Source organism: Gadus morhua, chromosome 16 (genome assembly GCF_902167405.1).
Source record: "Gadus morhua chromosome 16, gadMor3.0, whole genome shotgun sequence".
In the NCBI taxonomy this organism is placed as follows: Eukaryota; Metazoa; Chordata; class Actinopteri; order Gadiformes; family Gadidae; genus Gadus; species Gadus morhua.
In genome coordinates, this window is record NC_044063.1 from 19,770,793 (window position 1) to 19,785,947 (window position 15,155).

At 48.3% G+C, this 15,155-nt stretch overlaps 1 protein-coding gene across 1 annotated transcript in view; it reads left to right on the forward strand.

The window, feature by feature from the left end:
• The window catches only part of dscamb (Down syndrome cell adhesion molecule b), a 131,835-nt gene extending 118,661 nt beyond the window's left edge, over positions 1-13,174 (forward strand). Inside the window, exons 30-33 of the mRNA XM_030381857.1 lie at positions 789-956; positions 3,765-3,965; positions 5,764-6,066; positions 12,569-13,174. Coding sequence (XP_030237717.1) covers positions 789-956; positions 3,765-3,965; positions 5,764-6,066; positions 12,569-13,086 — 1,190 coding nt within the window. The 3' untranslated portion in view covers positions 13,087-13,174. The remainder of the gene's footprint in view (positions 1-788; positions 957-3,764; positions 3,966-5,763; positions 6,067-12,568) is intronic.
• The last annotated feature ends 1,981 nt before the right edge of the window (positions 13,175-15,155 follow it).

The following is a 15,155-nucleotide window of genomic DNA, read 5'->3' on the forward strand; positions in this document are numbered from 1 at the left end:
TTGTTATGACTTCATGTGACTTCAAGGGCTTTGGAAATTAACGATTCAGTCAGTTGCAACACACAGTCACGCCGAGACGTGAACGGTCCCAATGCCTGGCTTTGATCTCTTTTTCTCTTTCTCTTTCTCTCTCTTTCTTCCTCTCTCTGTCCATCTCCTCCCTCTCTCTCCATCTCTCTCTCTCTCTGTCTATCTCCCTCTCTCTCTCTCTCTCTCTCTCTCTCTCTCTCTCTCTCTCTCTCTCTCTCTCTCTCTCTCTCTCTCTCTCTCTCTCTCTCTCTCTCTCCATCTCTCTCTCTCTCTGTCTATCTCCCTCTCTCTCTCTCTCTCTCTCTCTCTCTCTCTCTCTCTCTCTCTCTCTCTCTCTCTCTCTCTCTCTCTCTCTCTCTCTCTCTCTCTTTCTGTCTGTCTGTCTGTCTGTCTGTCTGTCTCTCTGTCTGTCTGTCTGTCTGTGTCTCTCTCTCTCCCTCTCTCTCTCTCTCTCTCTCTCTCTCTCTCTCTCTCTCTCTCTCTCTCTCTCTCTCTCTCTCTCTCTCTCTCTCTCTCTCTCTCTCTCTCTCTCCCTCCCTCTCCCTCTCTCTTTCTCTCTCTCTCTCTCTCTCTCTCTCTCTCTCTCTCTCTCTCTCTCTCTTTCTCTCTCTCTCTCTCTCTCTCTCTCTCTCTCTCTCTCTCTCTCTCTCTCTCTCTCTCTCTCTCTCTCTCTCTCTCTCCCTGTCTCTCTCCCTGTCTCCCTCTCTCTCCTCTCTCTCTCTCTCTCTCTCTCTCCCTCCCTCCTCCCTGTCTTCCAGACGACCGGTCCACAGTGCTGTTAACCGACAATGATTTTGGCGAGACCAATAAGCAGAAGTCCTCCACAGTGACCCACACGGTCCACTACCAGTCCCTGTCCCAGGCCACGGGGCCCCTGGTGGACGTGTCCGACGCCAGGCCAGGAACCAGTGAGTCGCACCATCACCGTCAGTGCTCCAAGCTTACTTCCTACTTTTTATACTAACTGCTAACACTGTACCACTAACTATGTCTGGTTGTAGTCCAGGTCCTACTAATCCCTAGTGAAATGTGTCTGAACGGTCAATAATGGAGAGAATGTGTTAATAGGTTGATGGATGGGAGGTAGATGTTGAAATTGAGTAACAAAGAGGCGTTTAATTTGAAATAAACATGCAGGTGTTTAATGATTACTGTGGACATTTCAAACGCTGTTTAAGATAGTTATATCTGTTTTATCTGGCCGAGTGCGCTTTATGATGTTTCACCGGCTTATGTAACCCCAAATGTGCAGGAGAGATAGGCTCATAATAAATGTGTAACATCATGATCAAATACAAATCATGCAAACAGTTTAAAATATTGCCCAGCCTTTTTTCTTTGAACACAGAAGTTGCCCACGTGGGCGGTCGAACAATTGATAAAAAAAAGTGTGCGCGATTAGAATAAAATAATCACTTGTAAGTCATCTCTGTGCTCCATGCCGCTTGCGATATGGAAGCTGCAATTAATCTTCTTATTTCTTCCTTACTGCCGATCAATCCGTTTTTCTTCCTGAACATAAGGGGTGCAGATAATTTGGAGGCTCTAGTGAGCGAGAGAATGACCCCTCTGGGCACCTCAAAACAAAACTCGAGCCACGGGGGGGTAATTTATCTGAATCGCACGGCAGGCCGGTCGTTCCTCCGACCTGCCTCGTCCTTTACTCGTATTGAACCGCCATCGGACGCCGCCTCAGACCCTGCATCGGTCAGCTTTACCAGGGCCCGCGGGCCAGCCCTAGAAGGCTTCACCGTGTTTAGGCTCTACCGGAGCAGCACTGATGAAGACTAGTGATCACACTGCTCGCTTCCTGACACTTCCTCTCCTGACCGGCCTCATACAAATGGTCACCCGAGGCCCAGACATACACACCTACATACACACACAGACACATAGAGACACACACACACACACACACACACACACACACCTACACAGACACACAAACACACCTACACAGACACACAAACACACCTACACAGACACACAGACACACACACACACACACCTAAATAGACACACAGATACACACACGCATACACACACACACACAGACACACACACACACACACACACACACACCTACACAGACACACAGATACACACACACACACACACACACACACACACACACACACACACACACAAGCACACACTATAGCTTGGAGGAACACAGCCATGCAGGAGCATACACACACACACACACACACACACACACACACACACACACACACACACACACACACACACACACACACACACACACACACACACACACACACACACACACACAGCATTTGCACAAGCAGTCTGTGAAAGCACATGCGGCAAAAGCAAACACTCTCAGGTGCAAGCATTCACACACATATACACACAGAGGGCTGCTTACACACACATATACACATGCACGCACACACACACACACACACACACACACACACACACACACACACACACACACACACACACACACACACACACACACACACACACACGATCGACTCATTCCGCCCCGGCCAGTGGGGCTTGAATCCAATCTGCTGACTCAGCCCTTGCCCTCCCCAACCCCTGCTGTTCAAACTCAGGCTCCCCCCCCTCCACCCCTCCACCCCCCACTCCGTCTCCGTCTCCATGTTTTTTAATCTGATGGAATCACTCCTCTCTGACCTACTACGGTTACCAGACGCATTCTTCCCCTGCCCACATCCAATCAAGCGGCCCTCCAATGGGCCCCATTCTTACCGGGGCCCAGCCGCGCGGAGCACTTCAGGGTGTCTGGGCCCCTCATTGAACACCAGGTTATTTCAATCCGGGTACGGGCACCCTCAGACGGATGGTACCATCATGACTATTACATGGCGCCGCGTAGGAGCTTAATGTTGATCAGGAAGTTGATACACGGCGGACGGGAGCCGTAGCGATCGGGCTGCTTGGGAACAGGCGCCCGGCTGCCAAATTATTCGTGGGCACCAATGACCAATAAATATGCGTCTTAAGCTGTTTTATTTCGGAGATTTTTTTTTTTGAGATTTATGGATTCTGTGTTTATGGCTTTGTTATTCTGGTTATGGTTTGAGGAGTTACGCAAATGTGGATGCACAAAAAAACACACCCAAACAAATTTTAAAAAGTCTATATTTTTTGGGCTGAAATTGTCTTGGCCCTTCCCTGCAACACAGATGAAAAAAACATAATTATTCTGCCATCATACAGTGTGACCCATCACATAATGCGTGGCGGATGTGTAGGTGCATCCCCAGAGCGTAAACCTCCTCTAGTCTTTACATTCTGAATCAAGCCCTTCCTCAAGGCTCGAGCATCAAGCCTCCACGTTGTCTTCTGCTGAGCGTTTAAGATCTGCTACTGATTCTGTACGGCAGTAGCACAGGAGGAAGAGCGCGTTGGCCGGTAACCACAACGTCGCTAGTTCGATCCCCGGCTCCTCCTAGCTGAATGTCGAGGTGTCCCTGAGCAGGACACATAACCCTAACTGCCCCCGACGAGCTGGCTGTCGCCTTGCATGGCCGACGCTGCTGTCGGTGTGTGAATGTGTGCGTGAATGGGTGAATGCTAGGCAATGTTGTAGAGCGCTTTGGATAAAAGCGCTGTATAAATGCAGTCTATTTACCATTCACTCAAGGAGAACGGCCAGTAACCATCCTTGTCTCCTTTACATCCCATCCCGACCGCCCACGCCCCCCCCCCCCCCCCCCCCCCCCCCCCCCCGCCCCCAGATCCCACTGCCAGACGCACTGCCAAAGCCGGGCCTGCCGCGGCCCGCAGCCGCTACGCCAGCCAGTGGACCCTGAACCGCCCGCACCCCACCAGCTCCTCCCACACCCTGACCACCGACTGGAGGCTGCCCACGCCCCGCGCCACCGGCTCCGTGGACAAGGAGAGCGACAGCTACAGCGTCAGCCCCTCCCAGGACACGGGTGAGAGGCCTGGCAACAGCCCCACAGAACACAGTAGAGCCCCTTAAGGGCCCATTATGGTTCCACATTCACGCAAAGAAATCCCAAAAATCGTAACCTCCCGTCGAGGCGACGCAGCAGCAAGGGCTGTGATTGGTCTGCTTATTAAAACCCGACGCAGAACCATAAACGTAAACATAAACTGCGTCGAGGCGTCTGCGTGGTCATTGCTACGCGGGAACGTGGGACCATAATCAGCCCTTTATAGCACAGTGTAGCAGAGCAACATCTGGCATAAATAGTACAGTATAGCACTCTGCAGCATAGCGACACCTAGTATAAGATAGTACAGTATAGCACTCTGCAGCATAGCAACACCTGGTATAAGATAGTACAGTATAGCACTCTGCAGCATAGCAACACCTGGTATAAGATAGTACAGTATAGCACTCTGCAGCATAGCAACACCTGGTATAAGATAGTACAGTATAGCACTCTGCAGCATAGCAACACCTGGTATAAGATAGTACAGTATAGCACTCTGCAGCATAGCAACACCTGGTATAAGATAGTACAGTATAGCACTCTGCAGCATAGCAACACCTGGTATAAGATAGTACAGTATAGCACTCTGCAGCATAGCAACACCTGGTATAAGATAGTACAGTATAGCGCACTGCAGCATAGCAACACCTGGTTTAAGATAGTACAGTATAGCACTCTGCAGCATAGCAACACCTGGTATAAGATAGTACAGTATAGCACTCTGCAGCATAGCAACACCTGGTATAAGATAGTACAGTATAGCACTCTGCAGGATAGCAACACCTGGTATAAGATAGTACAGTATAGCACTCTGCAGCATAGCAACACCTGGTATAAGATAGTACAGTATAGCGCAGTGTAGCATAGCAACACCTGGTATAAGATAGTACAGTATAGCACACTGCAGCATAGCGACACCTAGTATAAGATAGTACGGTATAGCACTCTGCAGGATAGCAACACCTGGTATAAGATAGTACAATATAGCACACTGCAGCATAGCAACACCTGGTATAAGATAGTACAGTATAGCACACTGCAGCATAGCAACACCTGGTATAAGATAGTACAGTATAGCGCAGTGTAGCATAGCAACACCTTGTATAAGATAGTACAGTATAGCACACTGCAGCATAGCAACACCTGGTATAAGATAGTACAGTATAGCACACTGCAGCATAGCAACACCTGGTATAAGATAGTACAGTATAGCACTCTGCAGCATAGCAACACCTGGTATAAGATAGTACAGTATAGCGCAGTGTAGCACAGCAAAGCCGAGTATAGTACAATATAGCACTGAAGCATAACATCAACTGGTATTAGATAGCTTGGTTTAGTCAGGTATAGTACGGTATAGCAAAGTGTAGCATAGCAACAACTGGCATAAATAGTACAATATAGCACTCTGTAGCATAGCAACCACCTGGTGTTAAATAGCATGGTTAGTAAGGTACAGTGCAGTATAGCACAATATAGCATAGCAACACTTTGTTTTAAATAGTATAGTTGAAGAAGGTATAGTATAGCATACTATAGAATAGTGACACTTAGTATAGAAAGTATAGTGTAGTAAAGTCTAGTATACCACACTATAGCCTAGCAAAACTAAATATAGATTAGTTAAGTTAAGTCTGTGTGTGTACGTGTGTGTGTGTGTGTCTGTGTGTGTGTGTGTGTGTGTGTGTGTGTGTGTGTGTGTGTGTGTGTGTGTGTGTGTCTGTGTGTGTGTGTGTGTGTGTGTGTGTGTGTGTGTGTGTGTGTGTGCCCTCAGACCGCGCCCGCAGCAGCATGGTGTCCACGGAGAGCGCGTCCTCCACCTACGAGGAGCTGGCGCGCGCCTACGAGCACGCCAAGATGGAGGAGCAGCTGCGGCACGCCAAGTTCACCATCACCGAGTGCTTCATCTCGGACACGTCGTCGGAGCAGATGACGGCGGGCACCAACGACTACACGGACAGCGTGGCGTCCAGCACGCCGTCCGAGTCGGGCATCTGCCGCTTCACCGCCTCGCCGCCCAAGCCCCAGGACGTCAGCCGCGTCATCAACATGGCGGCGCCCAAGGCGCACAGGCCAGGTGGGGGCGCGCGCACACACACACACACACACACACACACACACACGCACACGCACGCACGCACGCACGCACGCACGCACGCACGCGCGCACGCACGCACGCATGCAGGCAAGAGCATAAGCACGCCATGCAGGCACGCACGCACACACAGACACGCACATGCAGGCAACAGCACGCACACACGCATAAACATACAAACAGACATACATGTATACAAACACACACACACACATATAAACACACAATCACACGCACACATATCTATGCACAAACATAAAAACACACACGCAATCATACACACACATGTACAAACAAACACACACACACAAACACAAAGACATACAAGCAGACACACACACACACACACACACACACACACACACACACACACACACACACAAACACATGCAAACAGAAACTAACACACATACACACGCACACCGAGAGCCATACGTGAATCTGCATTGACCCTGATGACCTATTGACATGGTGTCGATGGTAAGCTCCCGTTGGGGCCGGTCGTCTACCCCAACAGAAACTATCGGAAAAAGATAAATCAATGTCCCATTAATTAAAGTCGTTGAAAAAGTTACTTTTTGATGAGAATCATTTATTTAAGAAAAGTGTGCGTATAGGATTATGCTGACGACAGCACTAACTCGTTTCACACGAATTCTGGATCACAACTGCGAGCATTATCCTATCAAACCAAACAGAACACAGAAGTGTTTCCTAATGGCCTGTTTACCACGGGGAAAACACTTAATTATCGGCCACTGCAAACCAAACTTATTCTAGCTCGGCCGCCACCGCCCCCCCTCGGGGGGGTGGGGGGTGGGGGGGTGGGACCGGGCCTCACCTCAGCTGAACCGGGCCCGCTACCCACAAACCCCCATGATTGATTACGCTGTCTGGCACGGTACAGCCCGTTGGAACGCTGACCACAGACACACACCCTCACAAGAGCGAACACACCCACACACACACACACACACGCGCGCATGCACACACCCTCTCAAGAGCGAACACACACACACACACGCACACTCAGACTGACAAACGCACAGCGCACATGCCGGCAACCTGTAGACGGCTCCTCTATCATCTCCTCCCTGGGAATGCTACACTGTCAGTCTGGGCCAATGATGCATTGTTGAAGGTGTCATGTACCATTTATGTGTGTGTGGGTGTGTGTGTATGCTCTCCTGTGAGGGTGTGTGTATGTGTTTGAGCATTATATATCTGTATATATATATATTAAGGTATGTGTATGTATGTTTGTGTGTCTAAGAGTGCGTGCTTTTGTGTGTGTTTGTGTGTGTGTTTGTGTGTGTATCTATGCATGCTTTTGTGTGGGTGTGTGTGAATTTGTGTGTGTTTGTGTGTGTGTCTACGCATGCTATTGTGAGGGTAGGTTTGTGTGTGTGGTGTGTGTGTGTGTGTGTGTGTGTGTGTGTGTGCGTGTGTGTGTGTGCGTGTGAGTGAGTGTGTGTGTGTGTGTGTGTGTGTGTGTGTGTGTGTGTGTGTGTGTGTGTGTGTGTGTGTGTGTGTGTGTGTGTGTGTGTGTGTGTGTGTGTGTGTGTGAGAGTGTACGCTATTGTGAGGGCGTGTGTGCATGTGTACGTTGTTGTGTGTGTGTCGTGTGTGTCTCAATGTGCGTGCTATCGTGTGTGGCTGTCCCAATAGCAGTAGACAGGTCTAGGGGCCACCATAGCTGCGTTGGCTCTTGGGTTTCCGCAGCTCATTATGAATTGATTGCTTGCTGACATGACAGCTGACTCCTATGGTCCAGTCCCCCGGGGGTGGAGGGGGCGCTGAGGCGTGTCCGTCCCAACCTAATCTGAGGCCATTGTCACGGCACACAAAACAGGTCTTTAGCGGCACAATGGAGGCCGATCGGGGTATGATCGGCCCGCGCTCGGCCCGCCGGCTCACTTTACCCACACAGTAAACACGCAGGGTGGATTCTGTTTCCTCTTCCTGTTTTGCCGCCGGTACCCAACACCGTAGACTGGCAGACTAGCGGCGAAGATAAGATTTAAACTATGAGGTTTAATATATAACTTAAAGCTTGAGGATGACATTGGTACTCTGGCAGGTAACTGGGAGAATGTATTAATTCTTACGCTTTCATACTTCTCGAGATTAGTTGGTCTAATTAATACTGTGCGTATTTAGCACCCTGGTTGGATTACATAAAAGTCAACTTGAACTCAAACTGCAATTCCACAGTGCCTGGATAGCTAACCTACAGACCGCATCGGGGGTTAAATTTCAGCTGAGTAGTTCAGTTAATGTGAAGGGGCATGAGTAACACATTTAACACAAAAGTAACAACGACTTTCTGTGGATCTAAAGCCTTTAACCTTCGGGGCCTTAGACCCCCACTGCTGTGCAAAACAAACCCAAACTCAATGAAGTCCCCCTCCCGCCTGAACACGATGGGTTACTCAGCAGAATCTCTTTACCTTTAATAGCACCATTTCCTACGAACATCTGCGGTAACAGGCTGATAGGCAGGGAGGTGGTAAACCAACTCTGCTCAGAGCACTGCAGCACGTGCTTCATCACAGCCCAATGTGCTCGTTATTTCCGCCCGCCCCAGTCAAGGCGCTGGCTTATGACTGTTACCTTGTCAACGATGTATGGAGACCTCATCGTCTCAGAAACTAATCCTCTCCTCATTCATGTTTCCAACATAACCATCTAGTGGACGAGCTTGATGGATGAGCTGTTTTTAACAACAAATTGACGGCTCTTCGGGTCCGGTACATTGGTCATTAGCTGTTGATCGGCCGGTGAACCCCTAGGCGACTTGTCCGGGGTGGAGTAGGATTGACAGCTAGGCACTGACCCCAGCCTTACCCCTCCCCATCCCTGCTACTGTGACACCTCTGTGACCCCGGCTTACCTCACGTATCAAACGCACGGTGGCGGCACGACTGACTGACTCAACGCCACCTCTCCTGGTTTCTCTCTTTCATCCCCCCATGGACCTCCCGCTGTCTGTCCCCTGTTCTCAGTACAGATGATGTGCATCTCTCTCTCTCTCTCTCTCTCTCTCTCTCTCTCTCTCTCTCTCTCTCTCTCTCTCTCTCTCTCTCTCTCTCTCTCTCTCTCTCTCTCTCTCTCTCTCTCTCTCTCTCTCTCTCTCTCACTTGCTCAGTGTGTGTGTGTGTGTGTGTGTGTGTGTGTGTGTGTGTGTGTGTGTGTGTGTGTGTGTGTGTGTGTGTGTGTGTGTGTGTGTGTGTGTTAGGGACTTTCTGAACAAGTGTACATGAGAAAAAGAACAGAGAGAGGCAGAGACAATTGTAATGCCACAGATGTGGCATTTGAATTTTTAAGTGCTGCTTAAGTACATCGAAATAAAGGACAGATAGTTACTGCACACATGCAGACACACACACACACACACACACACACACACACACACACACACACACACACACACACACACACACACACACACACACACACACACACACACACACTACTTATCTACTGTCTCAGAATAACGACATAGCAGGGAAGGGCTGTTATATTGTCGACATGACTGTCCAATTAAACGCATATTTGCATTTAACCAGCTGATGGATTTTGGAAATTCCTAATGAGCTCTCATGCAAGCACTTAAATTTATATTTAATTCAAGTCTCACTCAAAGACATTCATCACATTGGCCGGCTGTAATACAATTTATAATTATGAAACCATGTACAATATTAATGCTCATGATGAACCCACGCGCTCACTCCCCAAGGTCACATGTTTGACTATACGTATTAAGCTATGTGTGTGTGTGGTGGCTGTGTTTGTGTGTGTGTGCCCGTGTTCGTGGGTGTTGTAGACCAACACCAATGAGATGATTGCGTGTGCTGATCCCAGTGACCTTTGTAAAGATTAAGTTGCAGATGTACACTCAAGCTCTTGTTAAGAATATAAAGCAACCGCCCCCAACAACTAATTCAGCACTGACTCCTCCACATGCACGCATACACATGGATCCCTGGGAGTGAATGTACTAGTAAGGTAGCCAATTGGATCTCTCTCTCTCTCTCTCTCTCTCTCTCTCTCTCTCTCTCTCTCTCTCTCTCTCTCTCTCTCTCTCTCTCTCTCTCTCTCTCTCTCTCTCTCTCTCTCTCTCTCTCTCTCTCTCTCTCTCTCTCTCTCTCTCTCTTTCTCTCTCTCTCAGTGGTTGTCATCCCTTCATAGATTAGTTATATTACAGCTAAAGGTTGGCAGAGTTTAGAACAAGCAATAAAGGGTATACAGACTACAGAAAGGTTTGAAATATACTGAATGTATCCCTCACCTTCACCAAAAGAAGAAAAACACAACCCTGCTCAACATGATTATATGTTGAGCAGGGTGAATAACAGCAGCATGAATAACAGTGACCCAAGTCACTGTTATTCATGGTACCTTTTTACTTCTCTACACTGTACCACTGGACACATTTCATGACTAAGCTAGATCTGTCTTAAAGGCAGCAGCCCTGCCCTGTAGTAAATGTAAATAATTCCTTCTGACCTGGCCTGTTTATTTTCACTCTTTAAAACTGATAGTTCACAAAAGTGTGTACTTGCAGTTTTCTGCAAAACTTGTTAGATAGACAACACACAGTAACAGAATAGATAACATCCATGGATAAGACCAGAACGTTCCCAACCTGTTCCTCGTTCTTACTCAGCATTTATTCATTGACACAGATGCAGAACGGCTCGTAATCACTGGCAAATAATGCCGCTTAGGTCAGCATTGCCTTTCTGTATTTTATGGAGCAAAACTGAAAATAATGAATAGACTTCATCGTTTGGTACATTCTCCAATTTACCCCTTAATGTGCGGTGCATTTTATTGCTTTCCCCCTGCAATGTTATTAGGATTACATTCATTCTTCCTAACCTAGTCTTCCCCTCCCTATACTTACTGCTCTGCCTTTGTTTATGCAAGTTATTTATCCTCATTCCACAAGCATAAAGCTCAGTTTCTGCCTGACCCAACAACCCTATAAGCTCTCCTCAGTCTAACCAAAACCACCTAGCCTGACTTGAATCTCTCCTCAATCCTAAAAATAGCCAAGATTTACCCTAACCTAAACTTCTCCTACACCCCATACTTCAACCTTAAACTCTCCTTAATCCTAAACATAACCACCATTTAACCTAACTTAAATGTCTCCTAAGCCAAACCCTAAAATCTCCTAACCCTCACCTTCGACTCAGCCTAAAGTGATGGGGGGCTGAAAAACTAAGAGAAATATGTGTATAACATATGACAAAATGACAGAGGCATGTACCCATTACACCTACCTTAAATCCCTTCAGGAAAATGTCCAAAAATATATGGTCATGCATCTCAAAGTCAGATGATGAGCTCAACTAAGGTTGTCAATAGGCTGCGACGCACTAATGTTTGTGGCTATGTAGCCAATTGAAAAGAAATGGAATGAAAAATGGACTGAAATGGCGTGAGATTGCTGGGGATTTCATGGAGCATCATTTCAAAGTGCTTAATGCACACCTTTGTAACCCTTAAAGGTGGAGTGTTTAACGTTTTGTGGCATCTAGTGGAAATGAACTGGCAGAAATAGAATCTGTAATAATTATTATAAGCATTGTGATTAGTGTATAACCCAAAAAACGAATATCATCCATTTTGCTTTTGGCTGACAGAACCTTTACATACGTGACGTTTTGCTGTCTCTTGCCCAGTCGGTAGTTCCCTGTACCAGCACACTCTCATATGGGTCAATTCGGGTCACATTGACAAACAACCTATTCTGTAGTTTAGGTTGGACATCACTCTGATCTCTTTGCATGCGTTCGCAGCTCAACACCTCTATTGCCGCTTTTCCACTGCATGGTACCAGCTCGACACGACTCGACTCGACTCGACTCAGCTCGCCTTTTTTGCGTTTCCACCGCGAAAACATGGTATCTGGTACCTGAAGTGGCTGCTTTTTCTAGTACCGCCTCGCTCTAGGTTCCAAGCGGCTGAGCCGATGCTAAAAGGTGACGTCGGCAGACGGCCGGCCACTGATTGGCCAGAGAGTGTGACGAAGTCACGAGAGCGACATGGCAACCATGCTGGTAACAGCCATAGCAGCGCCGCAGCCAACATATTCCACTTCTTCAACATGCCAGATAATAATGCGAACACGAATACCATCGCATCGATGTTCTCCATTGTTGTTATGTGGGTTCTGTCCATGTGTGGGTTACGTAGGTATTGTTTGCGTCGCGTACAAAAATACGTCACGGCCCTTTCGCGCAGCCGACCCCGCCCACGTCCCGGAGGTACTATTTGCGGTGGAAAAGGACCCGCGCTGCTACCGTGTCGAGTCGTGTCGAGTCGTGTCGTGTCGAGTCGAGCTACATGTGCGGTGGAAAAGCGGCATATATCTACAACCAGACTTACAGCCTGCTCGGCATCAGGATGTCACCGCGGCTGACTGGATGCTCTCTCTAACCCCTCTCCCCTCCATGTGTTTGGTTCTCAGGCGGAGAGCTGGTGCACCTGCCACCTTATCTCCGCATGGACTTCCTGTTGAACCGCGGCGTCGCTGCTACAGCCCGCCAGGGGGGAGCCAGCTCCAGTGGTGGAGGAGGAGGAGGAGGTGGTGGTGCTACAGGTGAAACGGCCGCAGGACCAGGATCAGGAGGAGGAGGAGGAGGAGGAGGAGGAGGAGGAGGAGGAGGAGGAGGAGCCATGGGCCAGACCTGCCTTGAACCCCAGCGGAGCCGAACCCTGAAGAGGCCCCCTCCGATGGAGCCCACCCCCATGGAGCTGCCCTCACCGCGGGGGGAGGTGCAGCAGTGGCAACCAGGAACTGCCGCCACGCTGCCGCACAGGGAGGCCCGCGAGAGGGGCGAGGCCCGTGGAGAGGTCCCCTCATCGGGGGACCTGGCCCAAGCACAGGCTGCCAAGCTCAGCACTTCCCAGGAGTCACTGCTGGATTCCAGAGGACACCTGAAACAGAGCAACAACCCCTATGCCAAGTCCTACACGCTGGTATAACACTGGGACTCCAGGGTAACGGGGACTAGCGCGCGCCACGGCCCCCCCCGTCGCAGACACATGCTGCGGGGGGCGGGGGGGGGGGGGGGGGGGGGGGGGGGGGGGGGGGAGAGAGGCGGACAAGAGGCGCGGCGAGAGGCGCTTAGATGGGACCTTTTGTTGTTTTTTCATTTTTCCACAACAGCAGATGTTGTATATATATAGAGCCGTCTCTGACTCGCGTCCACAATGGATGCTTTTCTTCTCTTCCCCCCCATCCCGAGTCGATCTTATTTCAATGTTTTCCCTTTCTTTCGTCTCTCTTTCGCTTTCACTCTGTCTCTCTCTGTTTCTCAGTCTCTCTCTCTCTCTCTCTCTCTCTCTCTCTCTCTCTCTCTCTCTCTCTCTCCTCTCTCTCTCTCTCTCTCTCTCTCTCTCTCTCTCTCTCTCCCTCTCTCTCTCTCCCTCTCTCTCTCTCTCTCTCTCTCTCTCTCTCTCTGTTATATCTCTCTCTCTCATTCGCTCTTTCTCTCTTCCTCACTCTCTCTCTCTCTATCGCTATTCCAATGAATATTCTCACAGTTTTTTATTTTCTACTCGAGTATTCTTTTATTCTAAAAGTGACAACATATGAAGATTGCCAAAATGATTTATTTAAAATTTGAGAAAGAGAAAAAAATACTATTGAATTTATATCGAGGATAATTATAGTCATTATTATTATTATATAAAAAAAAGAAGAAAATATCAAAAAACAAAGAAAAGGGAAATGGAGGAAGACTCTTGAGCACCCTGAAGAAGAATATTGCTTTCTTAATTTATTTTTATTTTATTGTTGCAGTGGGATGAAATGTGTACTAAGGTAAACTGAATGGATTTGAGGCCAGGACGAGGCCGAAGACACGTATAAGAGCGAAGTGGGACACGCCCGCCATTGCTGACCAATCGTAATGTTTTACAACCCCCTTACTGATGACTGCATGGCGACTGATCAAATGACAATTAATAAGGAATGGCTGGACCCCCCCCCCCCCCTTCCCGACCCCCTCCCCCTGCCTCCAAACCTCGACCCCCCCTCCCCCCCCCCCCCCCCCCCCCTCCAAACGACCCTTCCCCCCCCTCCCGCCCTCCCCCCCTCCCCCCAGCCCACCTAACCCCATCCCCCAAAAAAAGAGATTTTTTTTTGTCACACTATGAAAATTATACAATGTGAATATATATAAAGAGATCACTTTTATTTGTGGATATTACAGGGAAAATGATTTGGTTAATAAAGTCCTTAGTCATGTTTGCACACATCCGACTTTGATTGGCAGTGCTTTAACTGACTTGGCCCGCGTTGTTCTCACCGCCACTCGCCCATGTCTTTATATTCCTTTAACTTGTATTTGTCGGACTCTCTCGCGTCTCTGAGACACATTTGTTTTCATAAAAACTCATTGGTGCACTTTACCCTATTATTCTTTGAATTATTAAGCTTTAGGAATAATTGATCAACTGAGGTAAACTGAATGATTGATTCATAATTTCATTCTGATTCCATCAGATTGTTGGATCATTGTCAACACTAATTGACTATCATGCATTGCTTCCTATCAAATTGCCTTCAATTATTTTTCTTTCCTCCCTAACACTTTGTAACCTCCCTCCCCTTACTTTATCTCCTTCCTGTCATCCTTGTTTGCTTTTTTAGGTCACACTTCCTAATGTACAGCAATCCATAACCAAAAACCCATGATAAGGTCACATGTAATCATTACACACACACACACACACACACACACACACACACACACACACACACACACACACACACACACACACACACACACACACACACACACACACACACACACACACACACACTAGTATAAGTCACCGATGTGCACCTCTGAGGTATCGAAAAGTGCCGACCCGATCGACTCTAGTGCTTATGAAGGTCGCAGTCGGGTTTCACTTACCCTTCTGCAAAAAGCGGGACAATCCAATCTTGTCTCTGTTACCTGAACACTCTATTTCCAATTTCTCAGAGGGCTAGTGACTCATTGTCACAGCTCTGTCAATGTATGTCTCGAACTATCCTATTTCAG